Here is a 26,621-nt window from a genome sequence, read left to right as displayed (position 1 = left end):
ATACCGGTCATCATGGACAGAGACATTCATACCGGTCATCATGGACAGAGACATTCATACCGGTCATCATGGACAGAGACATTCATACCGGTCATCATGGACAGAGACATTCATACCGGTCATCATGGACAGGGACATTCATACCGGTCATCATGGACAGGGTGGACGTGTTCACAAACGAAGAAAACAAAAAATCCGGACACGTTAAGGCCCGAGGTTTTAGTTAGACCACTGCTTAAAACTCTGTGTGTGTGTGTGTGTGTGTGTGTGTGTGTGTGTGTGTGTGTGTGTTCTTGTTAAGACCGCGTCGTTTTGACTTTGGCCCGAAAATGGAGCCGAATTGTTTTGACGCACCCCGTTGTTTTGACGTCACAACAACGGATGCCTCGATTTTCGAGCTTCCCGCCCTAAGATATACCATGTGACACAAGGATTTGATTTTATTGGTTCTGTCCAAACTATGATAATTTTGTCAGGGTTGAGTGTGTGGCGAGTGTGTTGGGCTAGTGTTTTGCGGTCAAAACAAGAACTGTAGTTTTTTGGGTTCCCCTGGCGACAACATTGAGAGAGAGAGCGAGACGAGAGCGGATTGCCGCGTGAAACCGTGATTTGACACGATGGCTGACGCCGACACGCGGGGTGAACGCCGCAGCCGGTACATCAAGTTACCACAGACACAGGTGTGTATTATATTTATAGTACTTTGTTGTCCATTTTAGACGAAAAGACAGTTGACTGAGTTGTTTTTGAAATAGTGACGCGCCTTCAACTTTATCTTTCAGGTCTGTAGCCACATGGCTCTGACATTCCAAAATGGCTAACCGTGGCTCGTTTTTTGGAATTTAGAGCTCACAATCCAGTGACAGTGACATTAACAAGAACTTGATCAGTCATTAATTATCAATGGCTTATCAAGTTGTTGGTACAGGTTACTATGCAAGAGTCTTATACATTAAAACAAATTATGGTGAGTGGTGCACAGATCTAAATACTCTTATACTGAGAAGGCACGATGCATGTTGGTTTTTTAACTTCCGAAAGATTCTGAGATTAGCTGTGCGTACAAGCGATCGAATAGCACTGATTTTATCAGTATTTATATAACTATGTTTTGTTTGTGTCAGTCTGTGCTTGTTTGCTGAATTTATGTGTAGGAGCCTGAGGCGGGTTGAGATCTAGCTCCAATGTTCAAATTTCAATCTCGCCTTAGGCCTAGTAGCTGTTGAATTAGGGAGACCGAATAAGTCAGTCACGGTGCGACTATATTTTTTTTTAATTCGATTTATTTAATTAAAAACTCTTCACGTCCTGTACCGCACGACTTTGTTACTATACTTAGGAATGACCTCACAGGACGGAAGCGCTCTCTGTGCTTGAAAACCACATTTAGGTCACTTCCTTTGTAAACAAGCACATAGCTGCTCCGCGGTTCGTTCGTTTGGTGAACGTTTTGGTAGTTTGCAATGGATTTGTATTGATTTTTTTTTCACGGAGATTTTGGGACCATCTCTGGTGATGCTGATACAGTCAGTAAAGACAAATTTGGGGATATTATCGACGAATTAGGGGCAGAACAAGTGCTGGGACTCGAAGCAGACAATCGCTTGACATTGAAATTGTAAGCTTAATGTAGTTTAGTTTCATCTCCCCCGTCGCGATATAACCTTCGTGGTTGAAAACGACGTTAAACACCAAATAAAGAAAGAAAGTTTCATCTCTTTGTTCCACCATCACCCAGCCGACGCGGCGACTTCCTGGCGTGGCCGTAAAGTCCGGTTACTCGATCACGTCGCTCTCTGCTCTGTGCATCGTCAAATATGTTCATGCTTTTCACCTGTTGCACGTGAGTGAGTGGAGACTCGGCTCCCCCATAATCATGGTCCAACAGGCATGCGAATCATTAATTCTGCTTTTTACACGATGAGTCTTCTTCTGTCAATTTAATGCATACTAGTTACAAATTAAAATGACAGTATGATTTCTTCATTAATTAACTACTCATAATGATAATACATGTATTATACGTGTATACTTTACATACATGTTTTATAACATAAAACCCATAAATGTCATGTCTGACACACACAGATACCCACTTTCTGGTCATTTTCATCAAATCCTTACGGTACTGAGGCTTAGCAATAGGGAAATGTGTTCAGGACGTGAAGAGTTATTTGACCGGGCGAAGCTGGACTGACTTTGGACTTATCATGTATTGCAGCCATTCTTCCGTTCTGGGGACGAAATCCGTCTGTTGAAAAAAAAAACCCTACTGTTTGTGTTTTACTTTACCCATGGATACACACGCACACGTTTTTGTTCCTCTTTTTTTCTCTTCATCCTCTTTTTGTTCTGTTTTCTTCTCCTGTCCACGACATTACTGCTTCCCCTCAAACCTATGATGTACTTTTTCCGTGCATGGTTTATCCCTGTCTCTTCCCAGAGACCAGGCAGTCCGGTTACAGTAGCTCGGGTACTTTGTATCTCCCCCAAACTCATCAACTTAAGTTCATTACAGACAAAATAATTAGCATAGCCGCTAATTCAACAGTGTATAGGCTCTCTTTTTCTTTTCTCTCCTCGACATTCAACCCATGGTCCCCCTCGACCACTACCATCTTTGACGCAATGTCACTGTCAGAAAACTCACTGCCTTCTTCGGCATCATACAATTCATCATCTGACAGAGACTCGTCAGTGGTAAGACATAATGCATTCTCATCATACTCCAACTCCTTTGGATCAGACACACCTGAATGACAATGCTTCTCAATTAAAAATGTACACATGCTTTTATGTGAGTTAGGGAAGTATAAATAGAGAATACTATATGGCTTGCTGTGTCGTACCAGATTTTCATGAGTTGTTTTTTTAAATATTGAACTGCGAGCGAAAGCGAGCTATTCACTATTTTAAAAAGCAACGAGTGTAAATCTGGTACAAAACAGCAAGCCATGTAGTATTCTGTTTATCCTACATACTGTACTTACGTGTATTTTACTGAAAATGTCCTGCAGTCGAGGCAGCTACATTGAAGACGCTTGTTTTGGAACATCGATCTCTTCTAAAGCCTCGTGCAATCTATTACGTCAAAGCAAAGAAACGTCACTCTGAAAGTGTGGCTTGACGTGTTAGTTCTAAAAATTCATCGAAGGTAATTAGCGAGCGCAATCTTTTTTCTTCTATAATGACGTTTGTCTCGGTGACTTTGGCATCATAAGCAGTGGAAAAACAGGTCCCTGCCAGACTTGCTTGACATGACCTCATTTACATGATATACACACGTGTGATTTGAACGATTATTATCTCACGAGTGTCTCTCTCACGTATGTAGGATGATATTATTAATCAAATGAAAATTTACTAATAAAATGTTCTATTATGTCACTAGTGGAACCAGGAGGCCGAGGCCAGAGATTTAAAACAAGGGAGTACTTCCCACATTTCTCATACGGCCAAAGAATGGTGCAGGCTGCACTGGCTAAGAGTCTACCTGCCATACCATTGCCAGATGACACTAGCAATCATCCAGGTACAATGTAATCCCATTTTTATTTTGTTGAAAGGCAAGATTTAACCAGAAAGTAAGGAACTAACTCAGGGTTTCCACTTATTGCACACACAAAAGTATACGCAGTTTTCAGCCTCCGTACACATTTTCACTGACATGTTGCATTTTGTCACGCAAAATTACAATTGCACTCAAAACACTAAATAGCCACGAAGAGAGCACCTGAACTCCCACCTCTGATTCTCCCCACCCGCCTTGTTCATCACTGTTAACACTTGTGTACTTATCGCCAGAGGCCATAGTACCAGTGCTCTACCGAATTGAATCTTTATTCCTTAGGTCACTGCCACCGGCGATAGCCTTATGAATGACCAGCTCTACCGAAGAGGAAGATTGCATTACATTTCTTGGGGGGGGGGGGGGGGGGGGGGTCATGAGTCACAGAATAAATAATTGATCCTGCTGTGTTCAGCAAAACAATGGTCTGCCTTATCACACATGCCATCAGTTTGGTGCACTGCCGATTCAGTTTACAGGCCAGGGGTGTCCGGGTCTACTCTGATTACATCGGACTGACCCAAAGTGATTGTTTTTCAGGCCAAAATATCTTCCATTTAGCGCCATGCAAATAGTTCAGTTCCTCGCTTAGAGGCCTAACGGTAGGCTGGTCATTGGAACCAGTTAGAATCCAGCTCAGAGTACTGGTTTTATAGTTTTGCCAGCGAAAAAAGACCGGTAGTTCTAAAAATCAACGGCAGCCAATTTTGTTCCGGGATTTTTTCGTTTCAACCGGTAAAATACCAGTAATTACCGGTTAACGCCAACACTGCATGTCTTCTCAATCGTAGTGAGAAAAACACACTTCTCCTTCGCGTTTTTTCCCCCAATTAAGTTTGTAATGGTACGCGTTTTCCCCGGCTCATACGCATTTTTTCAGTCATGTTGTGTATGCAAACGCAAAAAGCAAAAACCCAGTGGAACCCCTGACTAACTAACTGTTATGCAATACTTCTGGAGGGGTGATCACACTACAGTTAACACAGTTTAGTTATGACTAAGATATGTAGTTAAATTGCTATTCTGATACACATGGAAGAATTCAGGGTTATGATTTGATAGTCTCACATGTACATGGACCTATTTCGGTCATAAGGCCATATATGTCAACGGAAGCTGCTCAATATCCTATATATTTACAACAATAAAGCATGCTTCCTGTTTCATCACCGTGGATGAATTAAGTGATTGCATGCACATACCTGGTCAGGTTTGCTTCTGTTACTGGTCGACAGACGATATAGTTTGTACAAAAACTAAATTCTTGCCGTCTATGAAATACATCCCTGGTAAAAATTCAATTCCTGCAACACACCTTGCAAAACTAGTAGCTGCAGTCTAGCAGACGGTCTTTCCAGTGCTTTGTAATGAATCGGCAATATTGCCTTTGCCTATGCAACGCTCATATATATGCAGATCCCAATCTGATGAATGGACTGACCCACAGTTAACAGAGAAAATAGAGGACCCACTAGAGAAAGTGCTGAATTCTTGGGATGTAGTCTGATGATAGACGGAATACAGACAATAGACGGAAGACAGACAATAGACAGAAGATAGATGGAAGACAGACAATAGTTGGAAGACAGATGGTAGATCGAAGACAGACAATAGGCGGAAGACAGACGATAGATGGAAGACAGACAATAGACGGAAGACAGACGATAGATGGAAGACAGACGATAGATAGAAGATAGACGGAAGACAGACGATAGACAGAAGACAGACAATAGATGGAAGACAGACAATAGACCGAAGACAGACAATAGATGGAAGACAGACGGAAGACATACAATAGACGGAAGACAGACGGTAGATGGAAGACAGACGGAAGACAGACGATGTAGTCTGACGATAGACGATATATATACGGACGTTCAACCAGTATTTGGCTTCAGCTTGATTCAGGAACAAGAGGGCGACTGCAACTGAGTCGCATGTATAGACAAACCATAATGCCTTTCTCCAGTCCAGTCTATGAAATAGGACTTACAGCTGATCTAGCTGGACTCTACGCAAGCTTCAGTACGAATGAAGTAAAATCTCCCATATCAAATTTATTATACACAAATATGAAAATAGTTAACTAGACTGTTCTAACTGTAAACCAACGTAAAGGGGAAATATGAAGCTCAAAAACAGGTTAAGTCCCAAGCATCATGCAACCACAGGCGCTTTCTGTCTGTCTTTCCTACAGTTGACTGCAGCTTCGAACCACAGGCGCTTGTGACAGAGGACTCTATAAGCAGCCATCACTCAGTTGACTCCCAAATGGTGAGTTTTTATAGAGTAGATTATTTGTTGCCCTGTCTGAAGATATTTTGTTTTTGCGATTTGATTTGTTAAATGTTTGACCTGCATTACTTGTGAGTTTCCTGTGATGACCAAGGCAATGAAATATGTTTGCTATCTGCAGTCTATGTTCTTTTGCCTCTGAAAAACATGCATCAGAGTTGTGCATTCTTTTTCAGTAACTGGTTCTTTTTCTCAGACAAAATAAGGCATTTATAATGAAAAAAGAACAAAAATATACGGTCGAAACAGATCACCAACAAAGGCTAACAAGTTCAGTGGAGTTGCCAGTTGGAAGGAACAGCGAAGAATGTCCCAGTTACTTCCTCAGTCGTACTCTTTTTGACTGTTCGATTTGGCAATTCTGAACGATGGCAGGAACTGAAGTGCGCCAGGCAGTATCAGCGAAGTCCTCTGGCTCATTTTCTGTGCCCACGAAAGCTTCCAGGTAGGCTATTTGTCGGTATCGGCGGACTGCATAATAATGTTGTCGAAGCTCAGTCTCGCTTACAACGCATCCAAAATGGCATCCTCCGACGGTGCTGTGACTTTGTGAAAGATGTCTTCAAATCACTTAGCACATTTGAAAAAATCCTATGTAACAAGCTGACCAGGATTGAGATAATCGGAAAACGTGGCCGAATTGTCCCAATTCTCATGACTGCACAGGTGAAAGCAGCTGTGGAACTGCTTGTGCAAAAAAGGGATGATGCTGGTGTCAGCGGCTCCAACAAATTTGTGTTTTCTTGCACATTGTTTCAGTCGGAGGGGCACATTCGGGGATCTGACACGCTTCGAAAGTTTGTGACATCAGCGCAGTTGGCAGAGCCACAGTTCATCACATCTACTTCACTTCGAAAGCAGGTTGCTACTCTGTCCCAGATAGTCAGTTTGAAGGACAACGAGCTGGATGCCCTTGCTCAGTTTATGGGACATGATGTTCGCACTCACCGCGAGTACTACCGCCTTCCATCAGACATGATGCAGTTGGCCAAAGTCAGCAAATTACTCCTTGCCCTTGAAAAGGGGAAGCTGCAAGACCACCAGCGCTGTGAAGATGAAGCCATCACCTCGGATGAGGAGGCAGGTATGTGTGACATTTTGAACATGAATTCCTTTGCTCTTTTTGCACAAAATGAACACAGCTAGACTATCTCTAAATCTAGTATTGTAATAACCTTTTTTTTGTATTCTTAAATTCATCTTCTTCTCCTTCTGCTTCTTCTGCCTCTTCTTCTTCTTCTAAATTGGGGGGCTGGGATGGCTCATTCGGTACACAGCGTGGACTACATATAGTTCCTCTGACTCTCATAGTCACAGGTTTGAATCCCGGTCTCCCTCTCTCTGGTATCGCCTTTGTTGTGGCTAGTGACATTGAACCACCAATACAATTTTATTTGTTTTAAATCTAAATTGAGAACGTTCATACTTCAATGCACACTACAATGTGATATATTGTGCTAACATTAATTTGCATTACACAATAAAGCAAACATTAATACTACGGTACTTACTACATAAACTTTTGTACTTGCGATCTAGGATTTTATCTATTCTATCATATTGTAACTATTATTTACAGAATTTGTTGAAAAGGGTCACAGCCCTATTCCAGAACGATCTGCATCAGGAAGGTTCGCAACAAAAGACTCTTTGGCACCGCCACATAACCAGCCCTCTCCGCCTATGCATCAACCTTGTCCTGCTACAGCTGCACCTGACAGTAAGTCTTCTTCTTCTGTGTACGCATGCTATCAACTACAGTACTGCAAGCACTCCCAGTTTCGGATAAAAACAAATGCGATTGGTCACTTTGGCAGAAATAACAACTGTGAACAGAATGTTGATAGTAAAAGAAAGTAAGGAAGCAGGAAAGATGAGCCGGTGCCTACCTAACAGCAAACTAGATAGCTCCTGGTGTTCAAAAACAGGAGGGGCCCTTAATTTAAGTCCGCAGCGCTCCACTGCAGTAGGTGACAGTAAGGGACAATATGGGCTGAATCCATCCCATCTACATGGTGTTGGAGTGGGGACAGGACATATTTGAATGGCGATATCGCTGTTCAGTGTCTGAAAGTCTCTTAAGTTTGTAGTTGCAAACATGACTTTTCTTTCTCTCTCCCCCCCCCTCCTCACTCCCACAAAGTAACATAGTAGATTTAATTTCTTATTTGTAGCTGCCATTCCATGTAAAAGTGAATACATTTACTTATTTAGTGTAAACTTGTCACCCTGGCATGAGGTAATATGACCGGCACGGTTGGCCTAGTGGTAAGGCGTCCGCCCCTTGATCGGGAGGTTGTGGGTTCGAACCCCGGCCGGGTCATACCTAAGACTTTAAAATTGGCAATCTAGTGGCTGCTCCGCCTGGCGTCTGGCATTATGGGGTTAGTGCTAGGACTGGTTGGTCCGGTGTCAGAATAATGTGACTGGGTGAGACATGAAGCCTGTGCTGCGACTTCTGTCTTGTGTGTGGCGCACGTTATATATGTCAAAGCAGCACCGCCCTGATATGGCCCTTCATGGTCGGCTGGGCGTTAAGCAAACAAACAAACAAACAAAAAATGAGGTAATATCACAAGGGTTATTCATGTTTTTGTATTTGTCAGATTCTGCTGATGATGAGGAAGCACCAGAAATCCAAAGGAAGTTTCAACGGTGTGCTGCTGACAGCAGTGCATGCTCAAACAGTTCAGTATATATCTTTCTCCTTAGTCAACCAATTTTCCATGGGGGCGCGACTGGAGATGGATGAAGGTCAGGGGGTTCCTGTGTTCGAGTGGGAACAGCTTGAATTTAACTCACAGAGTTGTTTGTGTCCAACACGCTTCTCGGAGGTGTTTTTTTACGGCGTCAATGTTGGGGGGTGGGTGGGTGTTAAGGATGAGGGGTAGAACTGCATTCGTTGATGCATTTTGATTGTCTTACATCTGAAATGTATTTGTACCTTTGAAGAATAGTTCATTCCTGTACACTCATAACACCGAACACACGTTTATTTATTTTGAACATAACATAATACAATAAATAATTAATTATAATTTTATTATGTCCCCAGGCGAGCTTTATTGTTGAAGCTTTATTGCATATAAATTAATTTAGAAACATGCTGGCATCACCCCCCCGCGGGTTAGGGGGAGTCCCATATTGGTTGGGACTAGAAAGAATTTACCCGATGCTACCCAGCATGTCGTAAGAGGCGACTAACGGTTCTGTTTCTTCTCTTCTTTTGTCTTATTTATACAGAAGCTGTGTGATGTCTACCCTCATGTATGGGTCGGAATGCTGGCGCATGACGAAGTCGGATGCAGCAAAACTGTCGTCATTCCACACCACCTGCCTCAGAAAGATCTTGAGAATATTCTGGCCCAGAAAGATCTCCAACAACGACCTTCTCCAACGATGCAACATGGAAGAAATGGAGACACTCATAACCCAGAGAAGATGGAGATGGATTGGCCATGTACTACGAATGGAAAACGACTCCATTCCGAAGGTGGCACTTCGATGGACCCCAGAAGGAAAGAGGAAGCGGGGAAGACCCAAGCAGACTTGGAGACGTACAGTGGAGGGGGAATCAAAGGACCTCAACCACTCCTGGGCGACCCTGGAAAGGCTTGCAAGAGACAGACAAAAGTGGAGGTCCTTTGTCGCTGCCCTACACGCCACCAGGCGTAAAAGGCAGTAAGTAAGTAAGTTTGTCTTATTTCTGCCTTACCAGTCCTTTCACCTATATTTCCTTCCAAGAAAACTCTCCCTACTATTCCCTGCAGTTTTCCAATTCTTTTCTTGTTGTCTTATTTCTACCTGACTGGATCCATCACCTTTATTTCACTTACCAAAAGTCTTCTTTTCCACATCCTTATTTCTCTGCACCCCGCATGTCGTATGAGGCGACTAACGGATTCTGTTTCTCCTTTAACCCTTGTTAAGTGGTTCTTGTATAGAATATAGTCAATGTTTGTAAAGATTTTAGTCAAGCAGTATGTAAGAAATGTTTAGTCCTTTGTACTGGAAACTTGCATTCTCCCAGTAAGGTAATATATTGTACTACGTTGCAAGCCCCTGGAGCAATTTTTTGATTAGTGCTTTTGTGAACAAGAAACACTTAACAAGTGGCTCCCTCCCATCTCCTTTTTTTGCTATTTTGCATAATCTATCAAATGATTTGAAATAAAGATAAGCCAGCTGAGAAAATATATCATCTTTTTTTCCCCAAGGTTCAACTGACAATGAGTACCTACCTGAACAGTGGAGCCATTCCAAACCAAAGAAGCTCAAATCAAAGGCAACGCGCAACAGTGAGTGGAAACATAATCATTGTCTTTATACCTCTTCTTTCTCTTTGTGAACTGAGCTTTAAGGAGCTGACTCAATCCACACAAAAGTTATTCCTTTAAAGTAGAACAAAACCAGCAAACTAGATAGTTATTGTGTTTTTGAGTAAGGTTTTTTTTTTTTTTTTTTTTTTTTTTTTTTTGCCAAGCACATCATTGTGGGGCTTTTAATGAATAACATGCATCCGTCCACTCACAATATATTTTCTTTCATCCTTCAACATTTACCACTCAAAAAGTATATAGTATCAAAATTAATGAAAAACTTTTTTCTTACTTGTACCCTTAGACAATTTTCCTTGGTTGCCCCAAGATTGTGTTACTATTTGCTTAGACCATAGCTTTTTTTCTTTTTTTTCCGTTGAAATATGTATTTAAAATGCATATCATTATAATTATACACACACAAAAAACACAGTATGACATCCACTATATACATCTTGGTGTAACTTTGGGTCCGTATCTAGAAATGAGAAGAGAAGGAGAAAAAAATAAAAGAAATGAGAATAGAAAAATAAAAGAAATAAAAAAGAGGAATAAAAGTCATAATTTTACATTTCTGATCTGCAATTGCTTTTCGAATAAAACAAAGAGAGGAATTGAAGCCTTTGTTTTTTTATAAATACTTATGCACATTTTAGCAACCAAAATTATACGGTTCAATTCTTTCAACAGGGTTGCTTGCATTTTTCGATTTTTAACACCAAACATAATTTCGTGCACTGTTAACTCTATTTGTTTATCCATATGTACCCAAATATAAAATTCTATCTGTTTCCAAAACTCAATCACCACTGGGCAAAAGAGAAAAAAGTGTTCTATATAATCAACGCTATTGCTACAATATGAACAGACATTGTCCTCCACAACTTTCATTTTACATAACATAATGTTTGTGGGATAAATATTGTGAAGTAATTTCCATTGTAATACACGCAACCTTGTTTCTTTAACCGATTCAAAACTAGTCAGCCAATCTTTCTTATCAATTTCATAATTAAATTTCCTCCTCCAAAAGCCAATTGCACAAGGTTCAACAACTTTCATACTTACTAATTCTTTTCTAAACTGTTGTGCGCTATGTACTTTCTTACCACGATATAAGGGGATATCCATCAAATCAATTTCTTTCTTTCCGTGCATCGTCTTGTGCATTACATTCAGAGCAACAGCACGAACCATGTTATATTCCAAAATTCTCCGTGGGGATTTTCCTAAAACATCACAAATGAACTGATAGGAGACAAATTCGTTTCTGTATAAAACATCATGTACGCTATTAAGACCCTTTCTCGCCCAATCTTCAAAATACAGTACATTTCCGGCATAAGCAAAACATTGGTTATTCCATAAAAGCGGATTAAATAAATTATTATCAATACATAAGCCTACGTTGTTATCAAGCCAGGTTTTCAAAACAATTTTCCAAAATTTGGATTTGACAAGTTCACTCCCCTTTAGTCTCCGAAAATTAACATTTGAATAAAAACATTCACAATTTGAGCCGTACATTGAAAACACTGACTTTGGAACACATTTCCACTTATCCGTGACTTTGCGGGATGTCAGTCTGACAGCCCATTGTAATAAAAATGATGCCTGCATGTGTTTCAAATCAATCATATTTAAACCACCATTTTCGACATCACTACACAATATTATCCTTTTAACCTTTTCAAATGCCTTTTTATTATTTTCTTTCTTTTTCCACAAAAATCTAAACAACAGTCTATTAACTTCTGCTAATACTTTATCAGGGATCACAAATGCCTGCATAAAATAAACAAATTGGGAGATCAAGAACGTTTTTATTACAATAATTTTACCCATGATACTCAAATTTCTTTTCTCCCATGCCGCAATCAAGCGCTTAACAGACGTAATTCGCTCTGTCCAATTTTCCTCAACGTCAGAGGCTGATATGTCATTACAAAAATAAATTCCCCAAATCTTTAATTTTTTCTTCCAATTGAAATCATAAAAGGTGTCTTGACAATGTTTTTGACTTCCTAGCCACATGGCTTCACATTTTGACAGATTCAACTTTAATCCGGAAACGTAGTAAAAAGAATCAAAAATCAATAAGGCATGTTTTAAATCCGTTTCGCTTTTCAAAAATAACGTTACATCGTCAGCATACAAAGCAATTTTTAACATATCATCCCAAAACCTATCATTTAAACAATTCAAATTCGAAATACCGTTAACATTCTTATTCTGCCTAATCTTAATGGCTACTAACTCAATTGCCAAAACAAAGGCTAAAGGCGAGAATGGACATCCCTGACGGATTCCAGACTCCACTGGAAAATACTCAGACAACCAGCCTGCATAATTAACACAACTCTTGGCATCTTTCATCAAAACTTCGACCCAAGTTACAAACTCCGGGCCAAAGCCAAATTTTTTAAAAACATTTATCATAAAGTCTTTTGAAATACAATCAAATGCATGAAACATGTCGATGGTGACCAAAAGACCTGGTTTATCTTGCACATTCATTTGATCTATGACGTCATCAATCAATCTTAACAAAGATGAAACTTGCCTCCCTTTAATATATCCAACCTGATCAGGATTAATCACATTATGTACAACTTTGTTCATGCGTAAAGCCAGACACTTCGCCAGTAATTTATAATCACTGTTTGTTAGCGAAATTGGACGCCAATTATTTAATTCATCTCTCGGAAGGTTTTTACCTTTATGAATTAACACAATGACAGCATTTCTTTGAGACGCAGACAAACTACCATTATCAAATGCTGTTTTTTGAGTAAGGTAATATCCTTTTAGCTCAAGGCCGACCGGAACAGCCTTGTCTGCGCATGTGCAAAAACAAGGTATTTGTCGGTCAACGCGTGGTTTTTGTGCATTCGGTCCGATCGACATGGGTCGTAAGCGTAAGGCCGATCTCTCTGGGGACAAAATGCCAACCAAAAAAGCTCAAGTTGTACAGGAATATCGGCAAAACTATCAAGTCAAGTGGCAGTGTCTGGCGAAGTCTAAGAAGAGCGAATCACTTGCATTTTGGTGATCGAATTGAGATCAGTGCAACAACAAAGCTAGTCAGTCATGAGTCACTGCAGTCGTTCGTCCGCGAACCAAGCGAACGTATCCCGAGGTTAGACGCAGCATTAGTTTATTTACAAAATGCAGTACACAAATGAACATGGAAACAAACAAATTGTGTTTGGCAAAACATGAGCCTGCTTCGCATCGAGTTTATTTGACCAGTATGTCTGTGCTTCGACATTATCTCTTGCTACGGTCAGTGACTTGTTGCTGTTGCCGGAATTTGAAAGTCTTTTTGAGTGATCTCCATTAATCTTTCTCCAATATAGCAAAGATCACAGTTCTTTGAATTGAAAAACTTTAAAGAAAATCTTTAAATAAAATGAACGAGCCGGTCCACAAAAAAAAAAAAGGTAGCTTCTGGAGAGTGTTTTTATGACTGGTTTTAATGCAGGATGTAAACAGGTCTGTGTTCATAACGAGTTAACTGTTAATCTAACTAGGAGCGGCATTTTGTCAAAGAGCAGTTCAAATCCGTACGTGCTTTAACATATCAAAATGGCCTTCTGCTGTCGCTCAGTTTTCTTGATTCAAAACTAAGCAGTAAATTGTATAATTATTTAAAAATGAATAAATAAGTGGATCAGTTAACAAGTGCAATGGCTAACTGACCTGCCACTTCTCATGCCCATTCGTGGCTTCTGTCCCATGCTTTGAAAATGAATGTGTACAGGGTCTGTAATTCCGGTTTTAATTTAGATTTGAAATCTTTTGTAATTGATGGATTACGCCCACATACACTTCCGTGTATTAGAGGCGGGGACGGGAGTCCCAGGAATTGGAAAAAAGAGGAGGTACTATATCTAACTTACATTGAACAACCAAAATGTAAGCAGCACTAAGATTGACAGTGAAAATGTGACAGTTTTAGTGTACTAGCTTTAGTGCCACGAAGAAGAATCAGAACAAATGTTGACTCGGGAAAATAAATGTCCATGCCCAATCAAGATTCGAAATAGAGACACTGAGATCACGAGTTGTCGGCCTAGACCACCAGACTACCCGGCGCTCATATTGAGTTGGCATGATTGTTCCTTATAAAGTTTTAATCCGATAACATATTTAACCTTTGTATCTCCGGTAATAGGTCTTGTGATATCTGTGTCCACAAAGGTTCAAGCCAGCCATGTCGACTGTGGTTGGAGGAGGAGGTGAAGGCAGTGGAGGCTCATTTGTTAAAATATATCGCCACGCAAGTGCTGCCAAGAAAAGAGGATATCCAGAAGTGCCTTCAGGCTGAAGAGGCTCTGAAAATTCGTACCTGGCTACACGTCAAGAACTATGTACGAAACCGGATTACTGCTTTGCAAAGAAATCAGCGAAACTAAATAATGTTCAGCTTTTCAGCTACTGATCATCTTTCCAATGTTGTTGCTGATCACTACCACTAAGTGGATATATATCTAGTGCAGGTTTGTGTCTTGAGCTGTACTGGACAATGATTTACACATTTATCTTTATTTGTTTTTATTAATTTTGACTATGAGCACACTGGTGGTTGTGTTTTATGTTAAATGATTTATTTAGTATGTGTTTATGCAAATCATTTTTGGCATTTTGAATAAGCTAGATGTGACCTTTCTTAGCACTGATCCAAAGGTCAGTTTAATATGCGGTCAAAACAATGATGGTGGAGGCAGTTGGCTATTTTTAATTCATTTGCATAGCAAAAACGAGGCTATATATGTATTGACAACTGACCACCTATTGAACACTCAAAACTTTTCAAATAATGGAATCTTTCATGATAAAAACTTGTCTTGGTTATGAAACCTATGAACACTTATAAAATGCATGTGATTACATCAGCAAAACAAAACAAAATATAAGCAAGTGAGTCATATTCTTTGTGGCTTTGCCCTTGTTTAACTGTATTATCATTATTTATTATCATGAACACAGACTACCATAAGGTCCGCTACCCCCCCCGCGGGTTAGGGGGAAGAATTTACCCGATGCTCCCCAGCATGTCGTAAGAGGCAACTAACGGATTCTGTTTCTCCTTTTACCCTTGTTAAGTGTTTCTTGTATAGAATATAGTCAATGTTTGTAAAGATTTTAGTCAAGCAGTATGTAAGAAATGTTAAGTCCTTTGTACTAGAAACTTGCATTCTCCCAGTAAGGTCATATATTGTACTACGTTGCTAGCCCCTGGAGCAATTTTTTTATTAGTGCTTTTGTCTTCTTCTTCTTGTCGTTCGCCAATGTTAAACTTGGAGTCCAGCTCTGGTAGTGCTTTTGTGAACAAGAAACAATTAACAAGTGGCTCTATCCCATCATCCCCCCCCCCCCCCCCCCTTTCCCCGTCGCGATATAACGTTGAACGGTTGAAAACGACGTTAAACACCAAATAAAGTAAAGATAAGGTCCGCTATTAGGAAAGTCAAAACAATCAAAGTGTCATATGCACTTTGTCATCGTGTGTGACATTTTATTATTGTCAACACAACGATGGTGGTGTTTCACATGTTATGATTAATTCAGATCTTAAGTGTATATAAAGTGTATTTATGTACATGTACTTTTGACCATTTTAGATAAGCTTAATTTGATATTTCAGGGGCCTCTGTCAAAAGGTCACTACAGCATGTGGTGTCAAAGCAACCATTGTGGAGGCAAATGGCCTATTTTTAACAGGATGTTTGAAGATGTGTTTCTTTTATTATTTGTTTGAGAGACAAGAAGTTGGGAAAAAAGTGTTATTTCATGTTCTTTTGTCACCGCGGGCAAAGTTAGTCAATCATTGATATAGTACAAAAATCTGTTTTGTTTGTTGCCATTGAAATAACACTTACAACAGCACTAAACATGATGTTGCTAATTATCTTTTTGTGGACTATTCAATGGAGTGTTTTGAATTGTGCCATTTATCATGCAACAACTGGTTTATTTTTACGGTGGTTGATTTTCCATTATGCAAAAATATAATTCTATGACTGAAGACTACCTCATTTCATTCTATTTCATGATTATACGGAACACGCTCTAGCAGTAGTCCTGCTAGTCCGTTTAAGGAAAGTCGACACATTGTATGTTCCCGTCAGAACAATGTATATACACTGGGTGCGTATGATGTTTTTTCGTTTTTTTTATTATGAGCACACTGGTGGTTGTGTTTTTTTAATTTGATATTTAATGATTTATTCAGAATGTGTTCTTGCAAATCATTGTTGGACATTTTAAAGGTGCTCGTCTGCATTTTTTCTCTTTTTTTTTTATATTACTACATTTTAATTTAACTAAAAAGTTGTGACAGATGACATCTTAATTTATTCCCCTTGTTTTTAACATGACTATTATAAGGAGAGTTTGCTGAGAAAAAAACCCATTGTTTTACCTATAACTTTTTTAAAATAACTTTTTGCACAGTGGTTCTTCTCATCATGTGACTTAACTTTTTAGCGAAATTTAATGGTAGGATTATGAGAGCAAAACACAGACGAGCACCTTTAGATAAGCTAGATGTGACATATCTTAGGATTGGTCAAAAGGTCAGTTTATTATGTGCTGTCAAAACAACGATGGTGGAGACAATTGGCTATTTTTAATTCATTTGTGCAGCAAAAATGAGGCTATGTTCTGACAACTGACCACGTATTGAACAGTCACAACTTTTCAGACAATGGAAAAATGCATGATACAAACTTGACTTGGTTATACTTGTAGAGCCTATGAATACTCACAAAATGCATGTCAGATTCTATCAGCAAAAAACAATACGAAATCTGAGCAAGTGAGTCATGATTATCGGTGGCTTTGCCCTTGTTTAAAGCGGCTAGATCTGATTTAAAACAGCTATGCCTACGTTGCATTCAGACATTGTTTTCAGCCGATTTGAGCGGAATGGCTGTTACATATTGTTCAGCCAACCTTAATTAGAGCAACCCTTACCCTTGTTATCCCAAAGAAGTACTGTACGCCCCCCGCGGGTTAGGGGGAAGAATTTACCCGATGCTCCCCAGCATGTCATAAGAGGCGACTAACGGATTCTGTTTCTCCTTTTACCCTTGTTAAGTGTTTCTTGTATAGAATATAGTCAATGTTTGTAAAGATTTTAGTCAAGCAGTATGTAAGAAATGTTAAGTCCTTTGTACTGGAAACTTGCATTCTCCCAGTAAGGTAATATATTGTACTACGTTGCAAGCCCCTGGAGCAATTTTTTTATTAGTGCTTTTGTGAACAAGAAACAATTAACAAGTGGCTCTATCCCATCTCCCCCCTTTCCCCGTCGCGATATAACCTTCGTGGTTGAAAACGACGTTAAACACCAAATAAAGAAAGAAAGACTTAAGAAACGTCGTTTAAACTCGGCGTACAGCGAGCTTCCGCAGCGACCACTGCTCTTTTATTGTGGAGGCTGTGTGAATTACTTCCCGTTTAGACATGCATATAGTCTCAATGCCACACTGAATTGGCCACTAGAACCCGAGTTTTGAGATATGAAACTATTCCGGTCGTGAAGCATTGTTATGGTTTATAGTAGCATAACACTAGTCTGGTGGCGATAGGAGAGAGTAAATCAGACCTAGCCGCTTTAAACTCTCCCTCTTGTACAAAAGAGTAGTGGTCGCTTCTGAAGCTTGCTGTACGCCGAGTTTGAACGACGTTTCTTAAGTGTACAGTACTTCTTTGGGATAACACGGGTAAGGATTGCTCTAATTAAGGTTGGCTGGGCAATATATAACAGCAATTCCGCTCAAATCGGCCAAAAACAAGGCCCGAAGGCATCGTAGGCATAGCCGTTTTAACTTTATTATCATTATTATTTATTATCGTGACCACAAACTACCATAAGGTCCGCTAGTAGGAAAGTCAAAACAATCATAACGTATCATAAACACTGGGTCATCATGTGATCATTATTATTTATTATCGTGACCACAAACTACCATACGGTCCGCTAGTAGGAAAGTCAAAACAATCATAACGTATCATAAACACTGGGTCATCGTGTGTGACATTTCAATGTCAACACAATGATAGTGGTGTTTCACATGTAATGATTGCTTTCGATTTTAAATGCTCTATCCCATCTCCCCCCCCTTTCCCCGTCGCGATATAACCTGCGTGGTTGAAAACGACGTTAAACACCAAATAAAGAAATAAAGAATAAAGAAAGATTTTGAGTGTATATAAAGTGTATTTATGGTACATTTACTTTTGGCTCTTTAGATCAGCTTAATTTGGTATTTCATGGGCATCGGTCAAAAGGTCACTTCAGCATGTGCTGTCAAAACAACGATGGTGGAGGCAAATGGCCTATTTTAACAGGATGTTTGAAGATTTGCTTTTTCAATTTTGTTTGAGAGACAAGAAGTTGGAAAATAGTTTTATTGTATGTTTCTTTGTCACCTGGGGCAAAATTATTCAATCGTCGCTATACGTTTGTTGGAAGCTATAATACAAAGGATAAATTGGCAGTTTTCTTACTTTCTGTTAGAAACAAAAGTATATCTTTCATTTGTTGCAATTGAAAAAGCATAGACCTTACTAAAGATGCTGCTAGTTGTTTTGATTGTGTGGACTATTCAGTGGAGTGTTTTAAATAATCTGTATATATATATATATATATGCCAATTCTCATGCCTCACAGTATTTTAACATTGGTTTATTTTCCATGTTACAAATATGTAATCATATGACTCGAGACTACCTTACTGTGTTATATTGCATTATTATCATGAACGCATTAGGCCCACTTATAAGTTTAAAGAAAGGCAAAGCCGTGTATTGTTCCTTTCAGAACAATGTTATACACCGGGTGTGCATTATGTGTTTTCATTATTTTTAATCATGAGCAGTTTCATATTTATTTATTTAGAGTGTGTTTGATTTAGCTTAATTTGAATTTTGTTGGACATTGGTCAAAAGTTCAGTTTATTATGCGCGGTCAGAACAATGATGGTGGAGGCAATAGCCTATTTTTCAACAGGTTTGAAGGTTTTGTTTGAGAGAAATAAATCTGTCTTTTTTTCTTTGTCATGTTGGGCAGAGTTATTCAATCGTTGTTATACGTTAAGTTCACTGAATTCTTAAATCTAATGTAAGCGCTGTTTAAGAGGTTTTGAAGGTACAAAATACACTTTTTTTCTCTGTTCTCTTTAACAAGATATTCAGATTTGTTTTTCTTCTTTATTTTAGTTTGAGACGAGAAGTTGTACATGCATTCTATTTCCTGTTCCTTTGTCAACTGGGGCAACATTCAATCACTGTTATAGCCTGGTTGTAAGCTATAAGTATAACAGTATAAATTCACTGCTTTTTAAATGTCTGCAAAAAGCAAATGTCACCGTTTTGTTGCATGCCATTGAAAAGGAATAAAAACTACCAAACGTTATTTTGCAAAACATGCTTATTGTTATGATTCGACTGATTGTGTTTGTATGTGGATGTGTGATCACAGGATTGCAGATTGCATGGACATAATCGCCACAGGGAAAATCATTCAAATCCTTACTCCGAAAGTTAACAAAAAGCTATTATTGTCTCAAGAAGAGAAATTGTTTCTACACCTGAACATACAGACTGTAAAATGCATGTGTATACAAAAGCAATTATGCTAAACAAGCCCATCATTAAATGAATGGAAGTCAAAGTAAATAAAATAAAATGCAATTTCAAATGTGAAGGTATCTTAAAATGTCGATGAACAAACGCAAGGGAACTGAGCGCCATCATAAAAATACCTTTCATTACAAGAAGGAAAAAAAAAACGTAACTGACAGACTGATTCTAATATAGGTCCCTGATAACACTTATAGTATCCACCACCTTCAAATATGATAATTAAACTTCATTTTAAAAAGCTTCATGATTATGCACTGCAAAGTAAGCTACACGTTTTGTTTAGCTGTTTCGTACACATAAAAAAAGGCTTTGTGATTCTTTGGTCTAAGTGCCAATAGAAGGTTTTGAAAGGAGCAAGTTAAAATGTAAAGGCACACTACCTTATATCATATATATACAATATCACACTACCACGGAAAGTCAATACAATGCATACCCAGGTCAAAACAACGTTCACACACGAGTGTGTATCGTGTGTATCATCTTTGTCAACACAATGCAGGCGGTGTTTCAGTTTATTGAAATACTGAGTGTATGTGAGTGTAATTATGCACATTCACTTTTGGCCAATTTAAATGAGCTTGATGTGGAATTTTGTTATCTATTGGTCAAACGGTCATTTCAACCGGCACTGTCAAAACAACGATGGAACTGGCCAATAGTCACAATAACGAGGGGAAAACATGTATACCCCGGTCAAAACAACGTTCACACACGAGTGTGTATCATCTTTGTCAACACAATGCAGGCGGTGTTTCAGTTTATTGAAATATTGAGTGCATGTGAGTGTAATTATGCACATTCACTTTTGGCCAATTTAAATAAGCTTGATGTGGAATTTCTTATCTATTGGTCAAACGGTCACTTCAGCAGGCACTGTCAAAACAACGATGGAACTGGCCAATAGTCACAATAACGAGGGGAAAACATGTATACCCCGGTCAAAACAACGTTCACACACGAGTGTGTATCGTGTGTATCATCTTTGTCAACACAATGCAGGCGGTGTTTCAGTTTATTGAAATATTGAGTGTATGTGAGTGTAATTATGCACATTCACTTTTGGCCAATTTAAATAAGCTTGATGTGGAATTTCTTATCTATTGGTCAAACGGTCACTTCAGCAGGCACTGTCAAAACAACGATGGGGCCGGCCAATGGTCACAATAACGAGGGGAAAACAAGTATGTGTGTGTGTGCATGTGTGTGTAGTGTGTTAATGCGTGTGTGAGTGTGTGTGTGCGAGAGAGAGAGAGAGAGAGAGAGTGTGTGTGTGTGTGTGTGTGTGTGTGTGTGTGTGTGTGTGTGTGTGTTTCTCGTTGAGATAATAAAGTGTTCTATGTCTAAGTCTATATATATGTGTGTGTGTGTGTGTGTGTGTGTGTGTGTGTGTGTGTGTGTGTGTGTGTGTGTGTGTGTGTGTGTGTGTGTTTCGTTTACGCAGTCACTTGCCGCGGTTGGAAGAAAGGCGGAAAGGGTTTTGTCGCAAGATCAGTCTTATGTGTGCCCCCCCCCCCTCCGCCCTCTCCCAAATGAGACAAATGCGACATGTGCCAAGCCCTGTTTAAGTATTCTGACGGAATATTGAAAAATGAGACTATTGTCTGGCAGAGGTCGTGTTGATCAGCAAGGAAATGTTCAGCAAAATGTGCCCGAGCCCTTCGTGTCAGGCAATAAAATACGGTGAATGGGAGCGGACCAGGCAAACAGATACTCGTTGATGTCTAGTACCATTCTTATGCACAACAGGAACTCCGGGTTAATAAAGCCAGGGTTCGAATAAAGGACTATGCATTTTTTGCCGATTCAAATCTTAACCCCGTTCCTGAAAGCCGTCCGTTCTGGACTTTGAACTATGGAAACACGAAGCGTGACAAAAGTGCGGTTTTTCTCTCTCCTTCGGGTGCAAAGGAGACAAAAGCTGATTTTGAATCCGATGTTCGTTATTCTGGCGGCGTAGTTGGAGGTTTGTATACGATTTGAATGGGTCTGACAATATTCGTTGTCCGTTAGCAGGTGGAGTTGTTGTCTTGATGTGTTCTGGTCACCCTGGCCCCCTTTTAGTTGCCAAACTGTCTGCGGTCATGCTGGCTTTTTTAAGACGTTTATATCTTTTTGTTTCCATATGTAACCTTCGTTTTGACACTTACATAATTATACACTGACACACTCAAACACACGCGTGCACGCACGCACGCGAACACACATATGTAGAAACATACAGCCCGACCGACCGACCGACCGACCGACCGACCGACAGAAAGACAGACATGCAGACAGACAGACAGAGACAAGGAGGTCGTCTCCATACAACCAGGCAAGTATAACCCGTAACATCTTCCTTCCACTCGCCCAACCCTAACAACCGCACCCCTTATTCCCTGTCCTCTCATTCTCTCTTCCCAATCACCACGCCCCTAACTGTCTCCGAGGTATTTTGGTCAATCTAAAAACACGACCCTTTTACACAATCCTTGAATTTACGGTTATGAGCGAGCAGGGACTAGATTTGTGCTCGAGTCCGCTTTGCACAGACATTCTGTGGATTGAGTCTGACCTAGTTTCAGAAAATCCTGTCTCAAGTCAGTCATCTTTAATATTCTCCTGCCCAGACATTTTGTCTGAGCCTGAAAACTACATTTTCTGCTGGCCTGATTGTATTTGAACTCCTTTGCGCAGATGGTCCTTTGTTTGTCAGCTCTCGTTTCATCCGTTTTGAATTCTACACGCAGGTCACGTTTCGTCAGTGGCTTCTGTCCATTGGCCAAGCAGCTGAAGATGATGGCTCATGTTTTTCACCCAAGAATCAAGTATTATTTGCGAAGAAGGGAAGGATGCATAGTGGTGGTGGTGAAGCAAGACATCATTTTGACAAGAATCGTTTTAGGCTAATTGTCAATAGTTAGTGCCACTTCTTCAGCGACATCTCCACCTTCTTATTTGAGAAGTGTCATTGATTTGACAAAGTAAAAATCACATTCTAACTCACCGACATTCAGTCAACAAGTCTTAAGCGAATCAAGAGCTATAAATCTTACAGTGGTACCTAAGATGATAAGGCCCTCGGATGAGGGGACATCCCCAAAGAAAGGATATTTTCTCTTGGGTAATGGACCATGAACTTGACTTTAGAGGGCCGGCACCTGCAATGTATAGGGGCACTTTGCACTGGTCATAAAGGTGTAGTCTTATCGGAGGTACCACTGTGCGTTCACCTTTAAGCTTCCTTTTTACCACCGTACCTAAATCAACAGATATCCTTATAGTTTAGCTTGGCTTCCACAGTCTCAATTAGCCAATGCCCTATTTTTTTTCTATAGGAAGACGGTTTCAAACGATTCTTTTTTATTTGATTTTAATTTTGAAATCCGATAAAGTGTTTCATTTTTATTCTGCTAACCCAGGTGCCGAATTAAAGATCCTTCCGAGAAATGTGAAGCTTTTTATTTATGGATGTGGACAGTCCCTTTAAGTAAATGGCTCTCATTGACGTTTTATACTGTGCTATACATTTAGTTAATGCATGGTCCTTCCTACTTCTGGACGAGTTTCTAGGAAACAAATATTAGTTCAGATAAGCACAGCCAAACTGCGAACAAGTGTGTCTTTGATGTATTCGGGAAACCAATGCGAAATATATTTGTCAACATTCTTGCCACGCGAAGCCGTCATCTGCAGGACTACACTCTAAACAGAAGTGTTCCACTTTAAATTTGAACACATGCACTTCCTGTAACCAGTTTTGAACACGGTATGACATAGTACATACATAAGACTACTAGCAAAAGTAGCATGGTAACAACTTCTGGTTGTAGAACTATGTCACTCAGTGTTCAAAAATGGTTAAAGAAATCGTCTCAAAAGTGGAACACTTCAGTTTAGAGTGTTGTAGAGTGTTGTAATGACTTGGTTGATCTAGTCTTTTGGTCTTGCTCTGTTCGCTCCCTTTTGGCGTTCTCACAGGAGTCTCAGTGGCGATTTGAACTGCCCTGATGCAAGGCTGCGACTGTGTGACCCCCTCTGCGGCCCCTGTAGCACTGACTCCGATATTTCTCCTCATCACTAAATACTGATTTCTTCCGGATGCTACTGACCCAGTTATGTCTGTGAGGAGGAAATCAAATTTGCTGTTTAACCCCCTAACTCAAGCGCAAGACAGTCGGTGTCTGCCGGGTTTCAATAATTATGCACTTGAAGCTACTGATGGTGGTTGGCACATTCTGCCTCATAGTAAGTCACCTTGGAACCGCATGGGTCATCCCAGCGGGGTTGGCCTAGCCACCACAATTTACACGCACACAAACACACACAAACACACATACACACATACACACACACACACACACAAACACACTCACACACACATACACACACACACACAAACACACACACACACAAACACACACTAACACACTCACACACATACACACACACACAAAGACACACACAAACACACTCACACACATACACACACACAAACACACACACCACAAACACACACACACACACACATACACACACACACACGTACACGCACACACACACGTACACGCACACACATTCACACACACACACACACACACACACGCACACACACACACACACACACACACACACACACACACACATACACACACACACATACATACACACACACACACACACACAATATATATATATATAATATCATTGCATACTTGCTACACAGTTTGGATCTTCCAAAACATCTCATCCAAGTAAAATGTATAATCTTATGTACACCAAGGGAAGTAAAACTTATCCATGGGTATTTTTTTAAATAAACTATGTAATTGTAATTGTAACAAGTTATTGGACTAATTCTGTTGTGGAAAAATCAGTTTACTTTTAATGTAACTGAAGGTTAAAATACGTTATTTGTCAAAAATTGGAAACTCCAATAATATGAAATTAAGGAAAGGTCAAATACAATTTTATCGGAGAATAGTAACACATTGCAAAACTGAAGTATATAATATATTATGCATAAAACAAAGACAATATAAACAGTCATGATGCAAACTTTGCGGGGGTCGTAGCAAATAGTTTCTGGGCACCGTAACGAGACACAAAAGCATACTTCAATTTACCTACTTTTTCTTTTGATAAAAAACTTTAGATTAATGCCGAGTAACTTCTGTGCCTTATTCCTCTTATTAGTATAAAATGTTCGTCTGTTAGTAGCCTACTATATTTCTTATTTTTCGCCGTTACGGTCAATGCACTAAAGTAGACATAAGTGAAAGACGCGGTATTTGTTATGTTCTCGCCTACAAAACAAGATCAGCTATCTCGGTAAACATTTATACCGCCAGGTGGCAGAGACATTAGGTAGTTCCGGCGTATATGATTTGATGTTCACTTGGACGAATTGCCTGAGATAATATAATTTAAGTCACACGCCACGTCGATCTTCTGGGTACAAAATCGGGCGTAACAACTGTCTGGGTACGTATAATTATGGGCGTGACGCGTCTCCACCGGGAAACTGGCAGTAGGACATCCACAGACATCCAGGCTAATAGATACCTGCGCGGACACAGACAGACAGACAGACAGACAGACAGACAGACAGACAGACAGACAGACAGACAGACAGACAGACAGACAGACAGACAATCGCTACAGCTGAATAATCTGATTTCCATCTGAAGTCGTAAGTGCAGCCTGCTGTGAGGAAATCTTCAATGTCTTTTGAACAGCTGAAACTCTCCGCACTTTTCAATGCCCCAAAGATTAGTGGATTGCGTGCTGTCTGTTCCGGTTTCTAGCTGAGACTAACTTTATTTGATTACGAGAATTCTGTGAACAAAAATCGCGTTACTTATGCCAGTCAGGCTTCCAACGGATAACGGCTCACCGCTTTCTATGTTCTTCAAGATTGTTTAAAATTCTCACGGAGCCCGCGGAAGTTGGAAAGAGGACGAGGGTGGTGATGAATTTATTTTATTTCTGATCATTATTTTGTTTGTTTGTTGGTTGATGTTCAGCCTTCGCCTGTCTATAAAGTCTTCTAGAAAATGTTTTCCCAATGAAACTCGGTACTGTGATGACTCACCAGAGGAAGTGAAGGAAAAGTTGACGAAGAACAAGACAAGATAATCCTTCAATATGAAGACTATTTAAAAAATAAAATTTAAATACCTCCATTCAAGGTCAAGGTTACTTGGAGGTTATAATGCCCAATTCCTTTGTCCATTTTATTTTCTACCCAGATCTCACTTTCGTTTTGTGACCGTATTTTGAGGTATTGTTACAAGAAGCAGGCCTTTGCCTGAACATTGGAGACTATTTCGTTTTGTTGGTGTCCGTCCTTCGTTTATCACAATAGCTTTGAACGTGGTCGCCATAACGTCTGAACAATTGACACTTGTATGATAAGGTTTGAATTTGTTATTGAGATAATAAAATGGTTTTGGATTGTATCGTATTGTATAGTATTGCATTGTGTTGTTTTGTATTGTTTTTGTTGTCCATGCAGGTATTAGCCAAAAGAGAAACGACTTCCTTCAGGACAGTATCATAACTTTACTCACGTCTCTGGTGATAATTAATAATAATAATAATAATAAATCAGCATTTATATAGCGCAACATCATAACTTTACAATTATGCTCTTTGCGCTTGACACATTTAAAATTAAAACACAGTTATACAAGCATTTACATCTACATTCATAGTCAGCAACGCTTAATTAAATTGTAACTTCGTTTTGTCTTAAACGAGATAGGTTTTCCCTATGTTATGCAAGCTATGTGAAGTAA

General features: G+C 39.7%; 1 protein-coding gene and 1 long non-coding RNA gene across 2 annotated transcripts; both read left to right on the top strand.

Annotated features, from left to right (window-relative positions):
• The first annotated feature begins 5,691 nt into the window (after positions 1-5,691).
• LOC138959117 (uncharacterized) lies at positions 5,692-8,682 on the top strand. Its single transcript, XM_070330468.1, has 4 exons — positions 5,692-5,842; positions 6,623-6,947; positions 7,443-7,583; positions 8,470-8,682. Exons 1-4 carry the CDS (start codon positions 5,840-5,842, stop codon positions 8,613-8,615), a joined length of 615 nt encoding a protein of 204 aa, XP_070186569.1. The 5' UTR covers positions 5,692-5,839; the 3' UTR covers positions 8,616-8,682.
• Positions 8,683-10,075: 1,393 nt separating this feature from the next.
• On the top strand, positions 10,076-19,609 carry LOC138959116 (uncharacterized). The gene is made up of 2 exons (XR_011453627.1): positions 10,076-10,161; positions 14,386-19,609. It is a non-coding gene; the product is annotated as an uncharacterized lncRNA (long non-coding RNA).
• Positions 19,610-26,621: the final 7,012 nt, after the last annotated feature.

The sequence above is a fragment of the Littorina saxatilis genome, linkage group LG2 (assembly GCF_037325665.1).
Source record: "Littorina saxatilis isolate snail1 linkage group LG2, US_GU_Lsax_2.0, whole genome shotgun sequence".
NCBI classification, from domain to species: Eukaryota; Metazoa; Mollusca; class Gastropoda; order Littorinimorpha; family Littorinidae; genus Littorina; species Littorina saxatilis.
Note: the sequence above shows the minus strand (reverse complement) of the source record. Positions and strands in the feature narration are given on the sequence as shown.

What these genes read in the sequence shown, in the direction of transcription:
- LOC138959117 (XM_070330468.1), top strand. An exon ending in CACCTCGGATGAGGAGGCAG is followed by an intron (nt 6,948 to 7,442) that starts GTATGTGTGACA and finishes TATTATTTACAG; the next exon opens with AATTTGTTGAAAAGGGTCAC. An exon ending in TGCTACAGCTGCACCTGACA is followed by an intron (nt 7,584 to 8,469) that starts GTAAGTCTTCTT and finishes TGTATTTGTCAG; the next exon opens with ATTCTGCTGATGATGAGGAA.